This window comes from Vitis riparia, chromosome 10 (genome assembly GCF_004353265.1).
Source record: "Vitis riparia cultivar Riparia Gloire de Montpellier isolate 1030 chromosome 10, EGFV_Vit.rip_1.0, whole genome shotgun sequence".
In the NCBI taxonomy this organism is placed as follows: domain Eukaryota; kingdom Viridiplantae; phylum Streptophyta; class Magnoliopsida; order Vitales; family Vitaceae; genus Vitis; species Vitis riparia.
The window spans coordinates 20,185,799-20,197,970 of record NC_048440.1 but is presented as its reverse complement, the minus strand read 5'-3'; the positions used below and the strand labels follow the sequence as shown (position 1 = coordinate 20,197,970).

The 12,172-nt window shown below is 35.4% G+C and overlaps 1 protein-coding gene across 2 annotated transcripts in view; it reads left to right on the top strand.

Annotated features, from left to right (window-relative positions):
* The window catches only part of LOC117923564 (putative receptor-like protein kinase At4g00960), a 54,734-nt gene extending 42,983 nt beyond the window's left edge, over window positions 1-11,751 (top strand). The window contains exons 1-7 of one of the 2 annotated variants that reach the window (XM_034841909.1): window positions 7,475-8,408; window positions 8,976-9,101; window positions 9,900-10,021; window positions 10,141-10,351; window positions 10,480-10,717; window positions 10,927-11,077; window positions 11,208-11,751. In XM_034841909.1, the coding sequence (XP_034697800.1) occupies window positions 7,613-8,408; window positions 8,976-9,101; window positions 9,900-10,021; window positions 10,141-10,351; window positions 10,480-10,717; window positions 10,927-11,077; window positions 11,208-11,540 (1,977 nt within the window). In that variant the 5' untranslated portion in view covers window positions 7,475-7,612 and the 3' untranslated portion in view covers window positions 11,541-11,751. Of the gene's footprint in view, window positions 1-7,474; window positions 8,409-8,975; window positions 9,102-9,899; window positions 10,022-10,140; window positions 10,352-10,479; window positions 10,718-10,926; window positions 11,078-11,207 lie in introns of those variants that run through there. The other variant, XM_034841910.1, reaches the window with a different exon arrangement.
* Window positions 11,752-12,172: the final 421 nt, after the last annotated feature.

Below are 12,172 nucleotides of genomic sequence, written 5' to 3'. Positions count from 1 at the left end.
ATCTGAGTGCAATGGAACAAGTCAACAATATATTTTTGTTGATTGAGATGCAAAACCGAGCCCTGCTGTTGAGCTTGAATGCCTAAAAAATATGATAAAAGGCCAAGATCTCTGAGGGTAAATTTGTAATGGAGATAGGAAATGAAGTGGGAAACCAGCTTAGGATTACTACCAATAACCAAGATATCATCTACGTATACAAGAAGAATAAGAATGTCAGAAGCAGTATAGTGAATGAAGAGAGAAGTGTCTGCCCGAGATGACTGAAAGCCATAATCAACCAATGCAACCCGAAGCTTCTGAAACCAAGCTCTAGGGGCCTGTTTCAGGCTAGAAAGAGCCTTGTGTAATTTGCAAACATAATGAGGATATTGGGGGTGGACAAACCCTTGAGACTGAGCCATAAAAACCTCATCTTGAAGGTCCCCATTAAGGAATGCATTCTCCACATCTAATTGACGAACTGGCCATTGAAAGGAAACTGCCAAGGCAAAGATGAGGCGTATGGTGTAGGACTTCACAACTGGACTGAAGGTGTCAAAGTAATCCACTCTCGGAGTCTGGGTGAAGCCTTGAGCGATCTGCCTAGCTTTACTCCTTTCTACTGAGCCATCAAAGATATATTTTAACTTGTATATCCAGCGGAAACCAACAATGTGGGCTGAGAGCGGAGGATGAACTAGACTCTAGGTGCAATTGCGAAGAAGGGCATGATATTCATGTTGCATAGCCTGAACCCAAGGTTCACTCTTAGAGGCCTGATTGTAAGTGTGAGGCTCACTTGTTGTCTACATAAGAAAGCTATTTTTCTTATGAATTCCGGATTTTGCCCTGGTCATCATAGGGTGGGTGTTGAGAGGTGAGGAAGAAGAGGAAGGTGTAGGAGAAGGAGTGGGTGCAAATGGGACTTGAAGTAGGGACAGGAAATGACACAGTTGGAGATGAAGATGTAGATAAGAGGGGTGGATTTATTAAGGAAGACGTGAGAGGAGTGTGTTGTGGTAAGGGTGAAGGAGTAGGTAATGACTGAAATGGAAAAGAGGATTCATGAAAGAGAACATCTCTGGATATGTATAGACGACTAGTGGAGACATCAAGACAAATATAACCTTTGTGAGCCAAGGCATAGCCAAGAAACACACAAACAGTAGATCTATAGGAGAGTTTGTGGTGATTATAAGGTCTTAAGAAGGGAAAACACAAGCAGCCGAAAACTTTGAGATGATGATAGTTTGGAACTTTATGAAAAAGAACTTGTAGAAGAGATTGAAAATGGAAGAGTTTAGCTGGTAGGAGATTGATGAGATAGACTGCTGTTTGAAAGGCAAATGACCAATACTTGGAAGGTAAGAAGCTTTGAGCCAGAAGGGCCATACTTGTTTCAACACGATAGCGGATTTTCCTTTCTGCCCGACCATTTTGCTGGGGTGTATGTGGACATGAAAACTGATGAACAATTCCATGAGCTTCAAGGTAAGGTTTAAATGCTATGAATTCCCCACCATTGTCAGATTGAATGCATTTGATGGTGGAATTTAACTGGTTTTCAATCATTTTGCGAAAGGTAATGAAAGTGGAAAGGGTCTGGTCCTTGGTGGAGAGAAAATAAATCCAAGTATACCTGGAATAATCATCAATGAAAAGAAAAAAATACCGTGCACCTGATGTGGAAGGAGAAGGAGCAGGACCCCATAAGTCAGTGTGAATAAGAGCTAAGGGTTGGAATGCATGAGAAGATGACAAAGAATAAGGTAAAGAATGAGACTTAGCCAATGGACAAATTTTACATGGAGCAATTTTATTAATCTGAAATAAAACAGAAGGATTACAAGAGGCTAAAGCCTTGGAAAGAATAGGAGCTGCTGGGTGTCCAAGTCTGGAATGCCAAATTGCACCAGGAGTGAGAGCAGGAATGAAGCTTGTAGACACAAAAGCATCAGTAGATGATGAAGAAGGAAACTCATATAGACCATCCCTATGCCATCATTTGAGAAGTGTCTGCTTGGTGATCTGATCTTTGACAAAGAAATGGGTTGAATGAAACTAAAAAAAGACAGCATTATCAGTGCAAAATTTGGAAACACTAATGAGGTTAGTGGAGAGTTGAGGAACATGAAGAACTTGATTTAAGCAAAAAACCTTGGAAGGAAAGAAAAAAAATTTGTTACCTGTGTTGAGGATGGGTAAGGAATGACCATTACCAATGGTGACCTGATCAGCACCTGAGTACGGTTGAACATGAGAGAGAGTCTGAGTAGAATGACTGAGATGGTGGATAGCTCCGATGTCAAAGAACCAGGAATCTTGATGATCTGGTGCTGTAGCAATCATGGCTTGTAATGAAGAAGAGTCCTGTGAAGAAGATACACCATTGGTTCCTTGATAGGTGATGTCAAAACGGTGATAACCCTTTACAACGGTGTGTCCAAATTTACCACACAATTGGCATTGAGGGCGAGTAGGGAGATGAGGAGGTCTGTGAGGAGCAGATGAGGAAGATCTGTTAGCAGCTTGATGATCTGGTGCTGTAGCAATCATGGCTTGTAATGAAGAAGAGTCCTGTGAAGGAGATACACCATTGGTTCCTTGATAGGTGATGTCAAAACGGTGATAACACTTTACAACGGTGTGTCCAAATTTACCACACAATTGGCATTGAGGGCGAGTAGGGAGATGAGGAGGTCTGTGAGGAGCGGATGAGGAAGATCTGTTAGCAGGTCTATTATGAGGTCTGTTATGGGGTCTGGTATGAGAAAATGGAACCTGTTGGTGATTTCCTGAGTGATGAGATTGGAATCGGGGTTGAGGAGATTGGAATCTGGGTTGATAAGGGTTGGGATGTTGGATGGAAGGGGTAGCAGCTATGTGGGCAACCGCAAATGGCAGGTCTACAGATGAGGTATGCTGATGGTTTAAGCGTTGCTCATGGGTAAGCAAAATGCTGTGGACGGAGTGAAGAGAAAGATTGTCTTCACGGGCTGTTAAAGAGGCCACAATAGAATTGTATTCAGAACCCAATCCTCCAAGAAATTGAAGAATATGATCACTTTCCTAACAGGCTCCCCAATAGCAGCAAGATTATCAGAAATAGTCTTGATATTGAGAATGTATTCTAGCATAGGATCAACCCCTTTCTTTGTTGTCTGAAACTCAAAACGAAGCTGTAGAATACGAGCCTTGGATGAAGCAGAAAAGATTTTGTGCAGAGCCATCCAAGCATAATGGGAGATCTGAAACCCAACGATTTGGACCATAATATCTGGTGTTAACGTGGAATACAACTAGCTAAGAACCATGCGATCGAAACGTCTCCATTGCACAAAAGCAAGATTGAGTTCGCCAATATGGAGCTCCTGAGGTGGGCATGGCTTGGTGCCGTCGATATATTCTTCAAAACCATTAGCGTAAACTACATTTTCCATCTGGGTTTTCTAGAGAATGTAGTTGTTAACGTCAAGTTTGATAGGGAGGGCATGGTTGAGGGATTGTAAAGAAACGGGGCTGAAGGTTGAAGAATAAGGCAAATGAAGATCAGAAGAGTGAGTAGATGACGACATCTTGAAAAAAAAAATAAAGAAAAAAAAGCTAGCTTTGATACCATGATAGAAGTTGTTACACAGATCAGAAAATACACAGAGTAAGAAAGAAGAAGAATTGTCTTGTTATTCAAGAGTACATTGGTGTGGGTATTTATAAGCTAGGTGAGGTGGTTAGGTGAGTTGGTTTGGGAGTTGTTACACGGTTGCTCAATTACAACTGTGGGAGAGGAGGTTAGGTTAGGATCTGTTTGGTTATCACATAGAAGGGGTTATTAATGGTATTCTGGGTTGTTGTGATAGAAAGCAAGGATGAAGAGTTGTGAAACCCAGTTGCAACATTAGGTTCGAGTTGTATCGTTACTATAACTTCACTATGGCTAATGCTCCTCCATCACCACCAATAACGCTATCGCCTTCTCCTCCCACTAGTGTCAGTACTCCTCTATCTTCATCCAATACCATGTCTACAAAATGTACATATATTAGTTAGTTTGTGTCTCCATGTTCTAAATTTTATTAAGTTTATGATTCACTATTCAAATTAACCAACATGATTTACAAAGCGTAACAAATTGTTAAAGCCAAATGGTTAGCATCCAATGTATATTATCGAGTTTGAGTGAAAGGCAACTGGTGGTACCAAAAATAGGTACTATCAAACCAAATACCATTTAGAGAAAAGCATAGTTCCAAGGTACCATACTAAGACCCACAATTAAATCAATGTTTTTGTCTTTTTTCCTCGGCATGAAGACATCAAAGAAGTCATGATGACTATGCATGAAAAGATGGAGACTCGTCGGTATTGTTATTTGAATTCAAATTATAAATCTAAAAAATTTTCAAATCAACCATTTGTAGAGGGGAAAATGATGGGTCCTTTTGTGAAAAAGAAAAGAAAAGAAATATGTTGTATTCTTTACTATTCCCGCTTAGAGAAAATTAAGAATTCAACAATTAATGGAGGGATCTCTAATTATGTGGGTTTTGTAGGAAAGAACAGCAACACTTCTCGGACGGTGGTCCTAATAGTTGTCCCCATAATTGTTATTTTTGTAATGCTCATCACCTTCATCTACTGCCTTTTAAAAATGAGGCCACCAAGGGAAAGTGTTGGAAGTAAGTTAAACATGGATTATCTTTTGTTGACTTTGCTTCTTGCAATTGAAATCATCATCATCTTGGAAAATGATAAGAGATAACTGTTCTCCAATAACAATTTTCTTATTTGTTGAGTGTAGCTTGAATTATTTTGTATTTCAAATTTTCATCAGGGTCAACTTTCCAATGGACAAGAAATTGTTGTGAAGAGGTTGTCAAGTGGCTCAAGACAAGGAGAACTAGAATTCAAGAATGAGGTGGTATTACTAGCCAAGCTTCAACACAGAAATTTGGTTACACTTCTGGGTTTTTGTTTGGAAGGAACAGAAAGACTTCTTATCTATGAGTTTGTGCCTAAGACTAGTCTTGACAACTTCATCTTTGATAATAATACCTCTTTAACTTTATCTAGATTATAATTTACTGAACTTCAGTGGTATGCATTCCTAGATGGGTTGGGCGAACTTTGATGTTATATGATAAATTGAAGCATCCTATATTTAAGTCATTTGGTGATGCATAAACCTGAACCTTTCTAGTTATTTTTCTTTTGATAGTTTATTACCTATTCATCCCCTAACATTGTGATATATGTTCTACTTGTATTAATAATGTAGAGCCAATCAAACGTGCACAATTAGATTGGGATAGCGCTACAAAATCATAGGAGGCATTTCTCAAGGACTTCTTTATCTTCATGAATGTACTTATTCCTTTCATTTTCAGTTTCTAATAATCTTTTATTATTTGGGCATCTAATACTTGGTTGAATGTTGAAGTAAAATAGATATGAGTTGTCTTTGGATAATTTGAATGTTGTTTCTAATTATTGTTCATAGGTATATTGGAAATATTATACTCTTGATTTTAATTAGAAATTGATTTAAGAAATTGTGTTGAAAAGTGTTGGAACATGTGTATGTGACTTGTATTTTAATCTTGTAGGGAAGTATTGTTGCATTCATGGTTGCATGTGATCAATAGTTTGTTTTAGGACTCAACTAAAGAGTAAAGATTTCAGTGGATTAGACCTAGGTTTGATAAGTTAGGTAGTTGGTTTTTATAAATTTGGACGAAAACACCTATTCACCCCCTTTAGGTGTGTTCTATCTTTGATATTCACCTTCACTATTCTTTTAAGTAAATCAAAATTTTGGCTATGATATTATGAATATAGCTTTAATATTTGGTTGCATAATGTCCCAAATTTTTGGGTTTATAAAATTTGAATTCATATTTTTCGTAACTTGTTATCTCTTTTTGTCTCATATGACTCTATCCTTCCCTAACTTTTGTAGAAATATAATATTTTGAATGAACTATAATCAGTCCTTCCTCTTTCTTTGATTATAACTATAATTTGTATATGGAATATTAAGGTTACATTTGGGAACTATTCTCAAAAATAGTTTTTTTTACTTTTAAAAAAAAACACCTTTGATTATCAATCGTTTCCAAAATAGGTTTGTAAGAATTATTCTCAAAATAAGGTGTTTTGAAAAATATATTTTTAGTTATTTTCATTTATTTCCTAGAAGCTATTTTAAAAAAATAATTATAAAAATATTAAGAATAATTAAAAATAAAGTATTATATATAAAAGTTATTTTAAAAATCATTTAGAAATATGTTAAGAACATTCAAAGCTCTAAAACAAGTTTTTGTTTTATAAAATATCAAAGATACATTAAGAACATTCAAAGCCCTCAATCCAATTTTTGTTTTATAAAAATATCAAAAAAACTATTTTAAAAAATTGTTCCTTTTTATAATTGTTTTCAAAACGTTCTCGAACAAACATTAAAATTCCTTCTTCCCGATCTTAGCAAGATAAAAATCTTGGACAAGGGACTACTCGTTTTTTTTTTTTTGCATGTTTTTTAGATTTATTTGAGTATTATGTTTTTCATGTCTTCAATTTATTTCACAAGTATTTAAATTACGTGAATAATGTAATGCCTAACTAGGATTAATTGCCCATCAAATTTCCTGCCCGAATTTAGCCTTGGACTTTATTTCGAAAAAGAAAAAGAGTAAAGAGAAGGCGTCAAACTCTAGAATTGCCCACCAAATTTCCTGCCAGACTTTTGCCACTCATGTCCTAATCAACTTATTCAATTGCATATTTGATTTTGAACAACTTCAATCTGTTTTGTTGAATCATCCCATCTATTAAATATGAGGTCCCGAGTTTCTAAAGAAGATGACCATATTAAGGTGAGGCCAGTTGGAAAAATCAATTACTTTGTAGCATTGTAAGGTATTGATAAAAACACAACAGAGGAATTTTCATGGAAACTATCAAAATACGTAGGCAAGTAGGTAATTGCTTTGAAAATTCTAGTTTAGAACTTTTTTTCAAAAAAGAAAAATAAATCCCATTAATTTTTTAATCCGAAAAGAATTGAATTAAATAAAATTTGATTCCATTTAAATGGTGTGATACAAGTTAATTTAGGTCTTAAGTTTAATTTATTTTTAAAAGTAATTCAAATCAATTTGAATTCAAATTTCAAAGTATATTTAAAATATCTAACTCAAAGTATAAATACATTTAAAAATTAATCTGATCAATAATTTGCTAATAGTTAATTACTAATTACTAGAGTTTATAAAATATAAATAATAATAAATACAAAAAATAAAAAGCTCATAAAATATTGAACAATTATAAGATCATAAAGTAAGCAATATATCATTATAGTCGTTTAAAGACAAGCCCTTTGAATCCATTTTGGTTTGATTGAATGGGTCTTTTTATCCTCGATACATGGTGCTGAAACGAAGGCATGCAGAACATTTTCTTTTTTTTCCACATGGGCGGCAGAAAGTCGCCTCTTAATTCGTATGGTTTGAAAGGAGAAGCAATGGCACCTTTTTAACGACCCTCTCCTGCCTTCTCACCTATCCATTGATACCATTAACGAAAGAGTACCTGTGCAATTCTACAGACTGCAGGGCAGGTAGAGGCAATGGCTATGAGTTATTTGGAACTAACTTTCTTCCTCTCATGTCTTCTCATACAGCTTGTTCCATTCACTGTTGCCCAGTATTTCCCTAAAGAAGAATGCATTTCAGATAGAGGTAACTACACCGATAACAGTACATACCAGGCAGACCTCAATAGCCTCCTGACCTCCTTCTCAAACACCCAAGTTGAGTATGGGTTTTACAATTCCTCTGTTGGTGAGGTGAACGGAATCGGACTTTGTAGAGGGGATCTCACGCCGGATACATGTCGTAGTTGTATCAATAACTCCAGCCAGGACATTCAACGATTATGTCCCAACTACAAGGAGGCAGTTTTATATTACGATCTTTGCATGTTACGATACTCTGACCGCTCCATATTTGGCACAGTAGAAACTTCGCATTCTTACGGTCTGGTAAACGGCCAAAATTTCTCCGACATCGACCGCTCCGTAGAGGAGCGGGACAACTTGTTGCTCGACCTTCAAGAAAAAGCCGCGTCTGGTGGTCCTCTTCTAAAGTATGCAGCAAACGAGACATCCGCTGGTTCAGAAACCATATATGCACTTGCCCAGTGCACGCCTGATTTAGAAGATCAGGAATGCAGTAACTGTCTAGCCGTCCTTAATAGTATCTATGCCGATTCTTTTAAGTATAAGCAAGGAGGGAACGCTAAGGCACCAAGCTGTAACTTTAGGTACGAGATCTATTCGTTCTATGACCCTCTCCCTGATGCACCGGCACCATCTCCAACTAATTCTTCTCCTCCGCCGCCAAATGATGGCACTACTGGAGACGGTATGCACTTGATACATCCATGCTTCAAAATATTACCGACTGCTTTTAGATTCAAACCTGCCATGTATGAGTACAAGCTTCCCTCATCATTTCTAGTTTGCAGATGTAGAATTTAGAGTTTTCTTTACATACACGCAACCAGTAGCTAAGAGGAAACATAGGTAGAGAAATCGACTTAAACTTACCCACTCAAAATACAAGGTCAACTTCCTAACCTGTTCTCCTCAATGGATTCCTAGATATGATTTAACCCCAAAATGGGGATTTTTGATAAAAGTACTATCATTAGGAAATAAAATTAAATACAGTAGATTAAAAAAAAAAATCAAATTTACGACCGTTTGTGTAATATTGGATTTTAATATAGAAGATGTCTCTTGAAAAGATATCTTATTCTATTTGTATTTGCCCATACAATTTCTAATTTCTTTTTAATTAGGAAATAAATTGATTTAGTGTGACAAAATTCCATGATTCCATGATGCATGCTAAACTCTCCACTAGATGATGCAATTCCAAAATTCAGTATCCGCGAAATTTGATCAGAGGAAATTTGTGTTTTTGCAGGAAAAAGTAACAGAACGCGAACCGTAATTATCGTTGTTATAGCAACTGTTGTTTCTGTGATACTCATCTCCTGCATCTGCATCTGCATCTTTTTGAGAATGAGAAAGCCAAAAGACAAAGATGAACGTAAGTGCAAATGAACTACCCCTATTCCTCGTCATTCAAAAAGTTGCTTTCCATTTTTTGCTGGAACGGAATTAGTCTCCTCAAAAATTTTAAAAATATTAGTGAAAATGCCTCAAGTCATAGTGTTGTTGCTATTGGAGTGACAAAATCCTTATTTGATAAAACATAATACTTATTACTTAATGATTGGAGTTAATTTAATTAAATTGTTCTTAAGTTATTTACTTAAAACTTATTATTTAATTTTTACACTAAATATTAACACATTTACCCTTATTAATTTTGAGCAATATTTATTCTTATTGCTTTTAATTCATTAATTTTCATTGATCTTAAATAATAAATTTATTTATGAAACATTCATATTTAAAGTATAATAGATACAAAAAATAGCTATAAAAAAAATATTATAAAAAATGAATCATAAATATGTAATCATAATTCTAAAATGTACTTCTAATATTATAAATAAATAAGATAAAAAAATTGAAATTAAGAATAAGTTAATTATTTTGATTTAATTCTTAAAGTTAAAAATAACCTTACTATAAATTATTTTACCAAATGTGTTTAATCTACTCAATGACTTATATTAATTTATTAAGTTATTTTAAGTCATTTAATTGATTTATCAAACACCTTTTAAGAATGAGATTTTATAATGAGGAATAATTGAGTTTTGGCTATTAAATGCAAGATTTTATGTTGAGTAGAGATGGAAATGCAACCAAACACTCCTTCAATAAAAGTTCCCTTGTACTAAAGATGCACTTACTTCATTCTACTTGTCTTGTGAAGCTGAAGATGAAATTTTGAGCGTGGAATCCTTGCAATTCAACCTTGGTCCTATTAGAAATGCAACGAAAAACTTTTCTGATTCTAATAAGCTTGGACAAGGAGGATTTGGAGCTGTTTACAAGGTAGTTAAACATCTCCATTATATGAAAAAATAATAATAATCTCAGCTCAAACTATTAAATTTCTTTAAGAGTTGATTTGATGTGTCTTAAATATTATAGTTTGTTATGATGTATTTCAGGGTACACTTTCCAATGGACAAGATATAGCCGTGAAAAGGTTGTCCAAGGGCTCTGGACAAGGAGAATTAGAATTCAAGAATGAAGTTCTATTAGTGGCCAAGCTTCAACATAGAAATTTGGTTAGACTCCTAGGTTTCTGCTTAGAAGGAATAGAAAGACTTCTCATCTATGAGTTTGTGCCTAATACAAGTCTCGATCATTTTCTATTTGGTATGGTTTAACCTTTGCCTAAATTTTATATTTATTTTGAATCATTTCTTTTGTAATCTTTTAAATAGAGAATGATCAAGTTAAGAGCATATAGTTCATTCCAATGACATGCATTTACAAATATGCAGATCCTATTAAGCGTCAGCAATTATATTGGGAAAAGCGTTACAAAATTATAGTTGGCATTGCTCGAGGACTTTTGTATCTCCATGAAGATTCTCGACTTCGAATTATTCATCGTGATCTCAAAGCTAGCAATGTTTTGCTAGATGAAGAAATGAATCCTAAAATTGCAGATTTTGGTATGGCAAGGTTATTTTCATTGGATCAAACTCAAGGTGATACAAGTAGGATTGTGGGAACCTAGTAAGTATTAAGATCTTGCTACAGCTAACAATTATGATGATCTTGTATGTTTTCAAATTTTAATTTTTTTGTTGATAAAACTGTATATCTCTAAGACTAGTGTCTTAGCAAAGTAATCTCAAAATTTTAGCAAATATTTCATTATATTCCCTAACATAATCATGAATTCTATTAAAAATGAAATTGATCTAATTAATTATAATATGCAGTGGATATATGGCTCCAGAGTATGCAATGCATGGGAATTTCTCAGTTAAGTCAGACGTCTTTAGTTTTGGTGTGTTGGTTTTGGAAATTATTAGCGGTCAAAAGAACTCTTGTTTCCGCAATGGAGAGAATGTGGAAGACCTTATAAGCTTTGTAAGTATGAATATCTCTTTGTTAAATTAGTCATTTCCTAGAAGTATTAGACTAGTAAAGCACACAAAATTGAAAGGCTTAAAGAACTTTGTCTTTGACATTGCATGTGTACATTGTCAAATTATTGCAGGCATGGAGAAGCTGGAGGGATAGGTCAGTTTCAAATTTGATAGATCCTTCGGTGAGCACTGGCTCAAGAAGTGAAATTATGAGATGCATACATATTGGGTTGTTATGTGTTCAAGAAAATGTAGCTGACAGACCCACAATGGCTTCAGTTGTTCTCATGCTTAGTAGCTACTCTATCACTCTCCCATTACCTTCACAACCTGCATTTTTTATGCACAGTAGCATGGACACAGAGGCACCCTTGCTGCAGGACTCTGATTCTGGGGCAACTAGGTCTTCTGATAATGCTTTGTCGGTCAATGATGCTTCAATTACTGAGCTCCACCCTCGTTAGTGTTGTGGGGATGCAGGTTATATATGTTGAAATGTGACTCTTTTTGTTTTCTTTGTTCCAGATCAATTTCTATGACCCCATTTATTTTGTATATCAAATCGATCTTGATTTTTGCTTTCGTGAATACTCATGTGTGATATCCCAAACGTCATCATTGTTCAAGGATTAAGATAAGAAGTTTTGATTGGGAATGCTCCAAAGTTTTTATTGATCTAGATATGTAGAGATTTGAATTTAAAAACTGCCCATTGATGATGCAAAGTTGTTAATGCCAGCAAGAGTGCACGTTGACTGGTCGATTTCCTGGCGTGCCTTCAACCACATCTGTCCCAATTAACTCATTTACAAACAGCATACTTGACCGACAGTATTGCAGGTACCTATTCTTCCAAGCTATGTTAGTTTGTTCTTATGCTCCAGTGGAAAATTGATAAGCCAAATTTTGGCTGGTGTGCGGCCACTCCTGTCCCTATCAGCTTGTTCAAACCGCGTCTTTGACCGCTCCACTCGAAACCAAACCTTGTCTGATTTCATCATTTTTATTAATTAAATCTGAGCACTTTGATTAATTAAATATGAGGTAGCCACTGGGGGTAGGAAACAAGGAGGGGAGAAAAAATTTGAATAAAAAA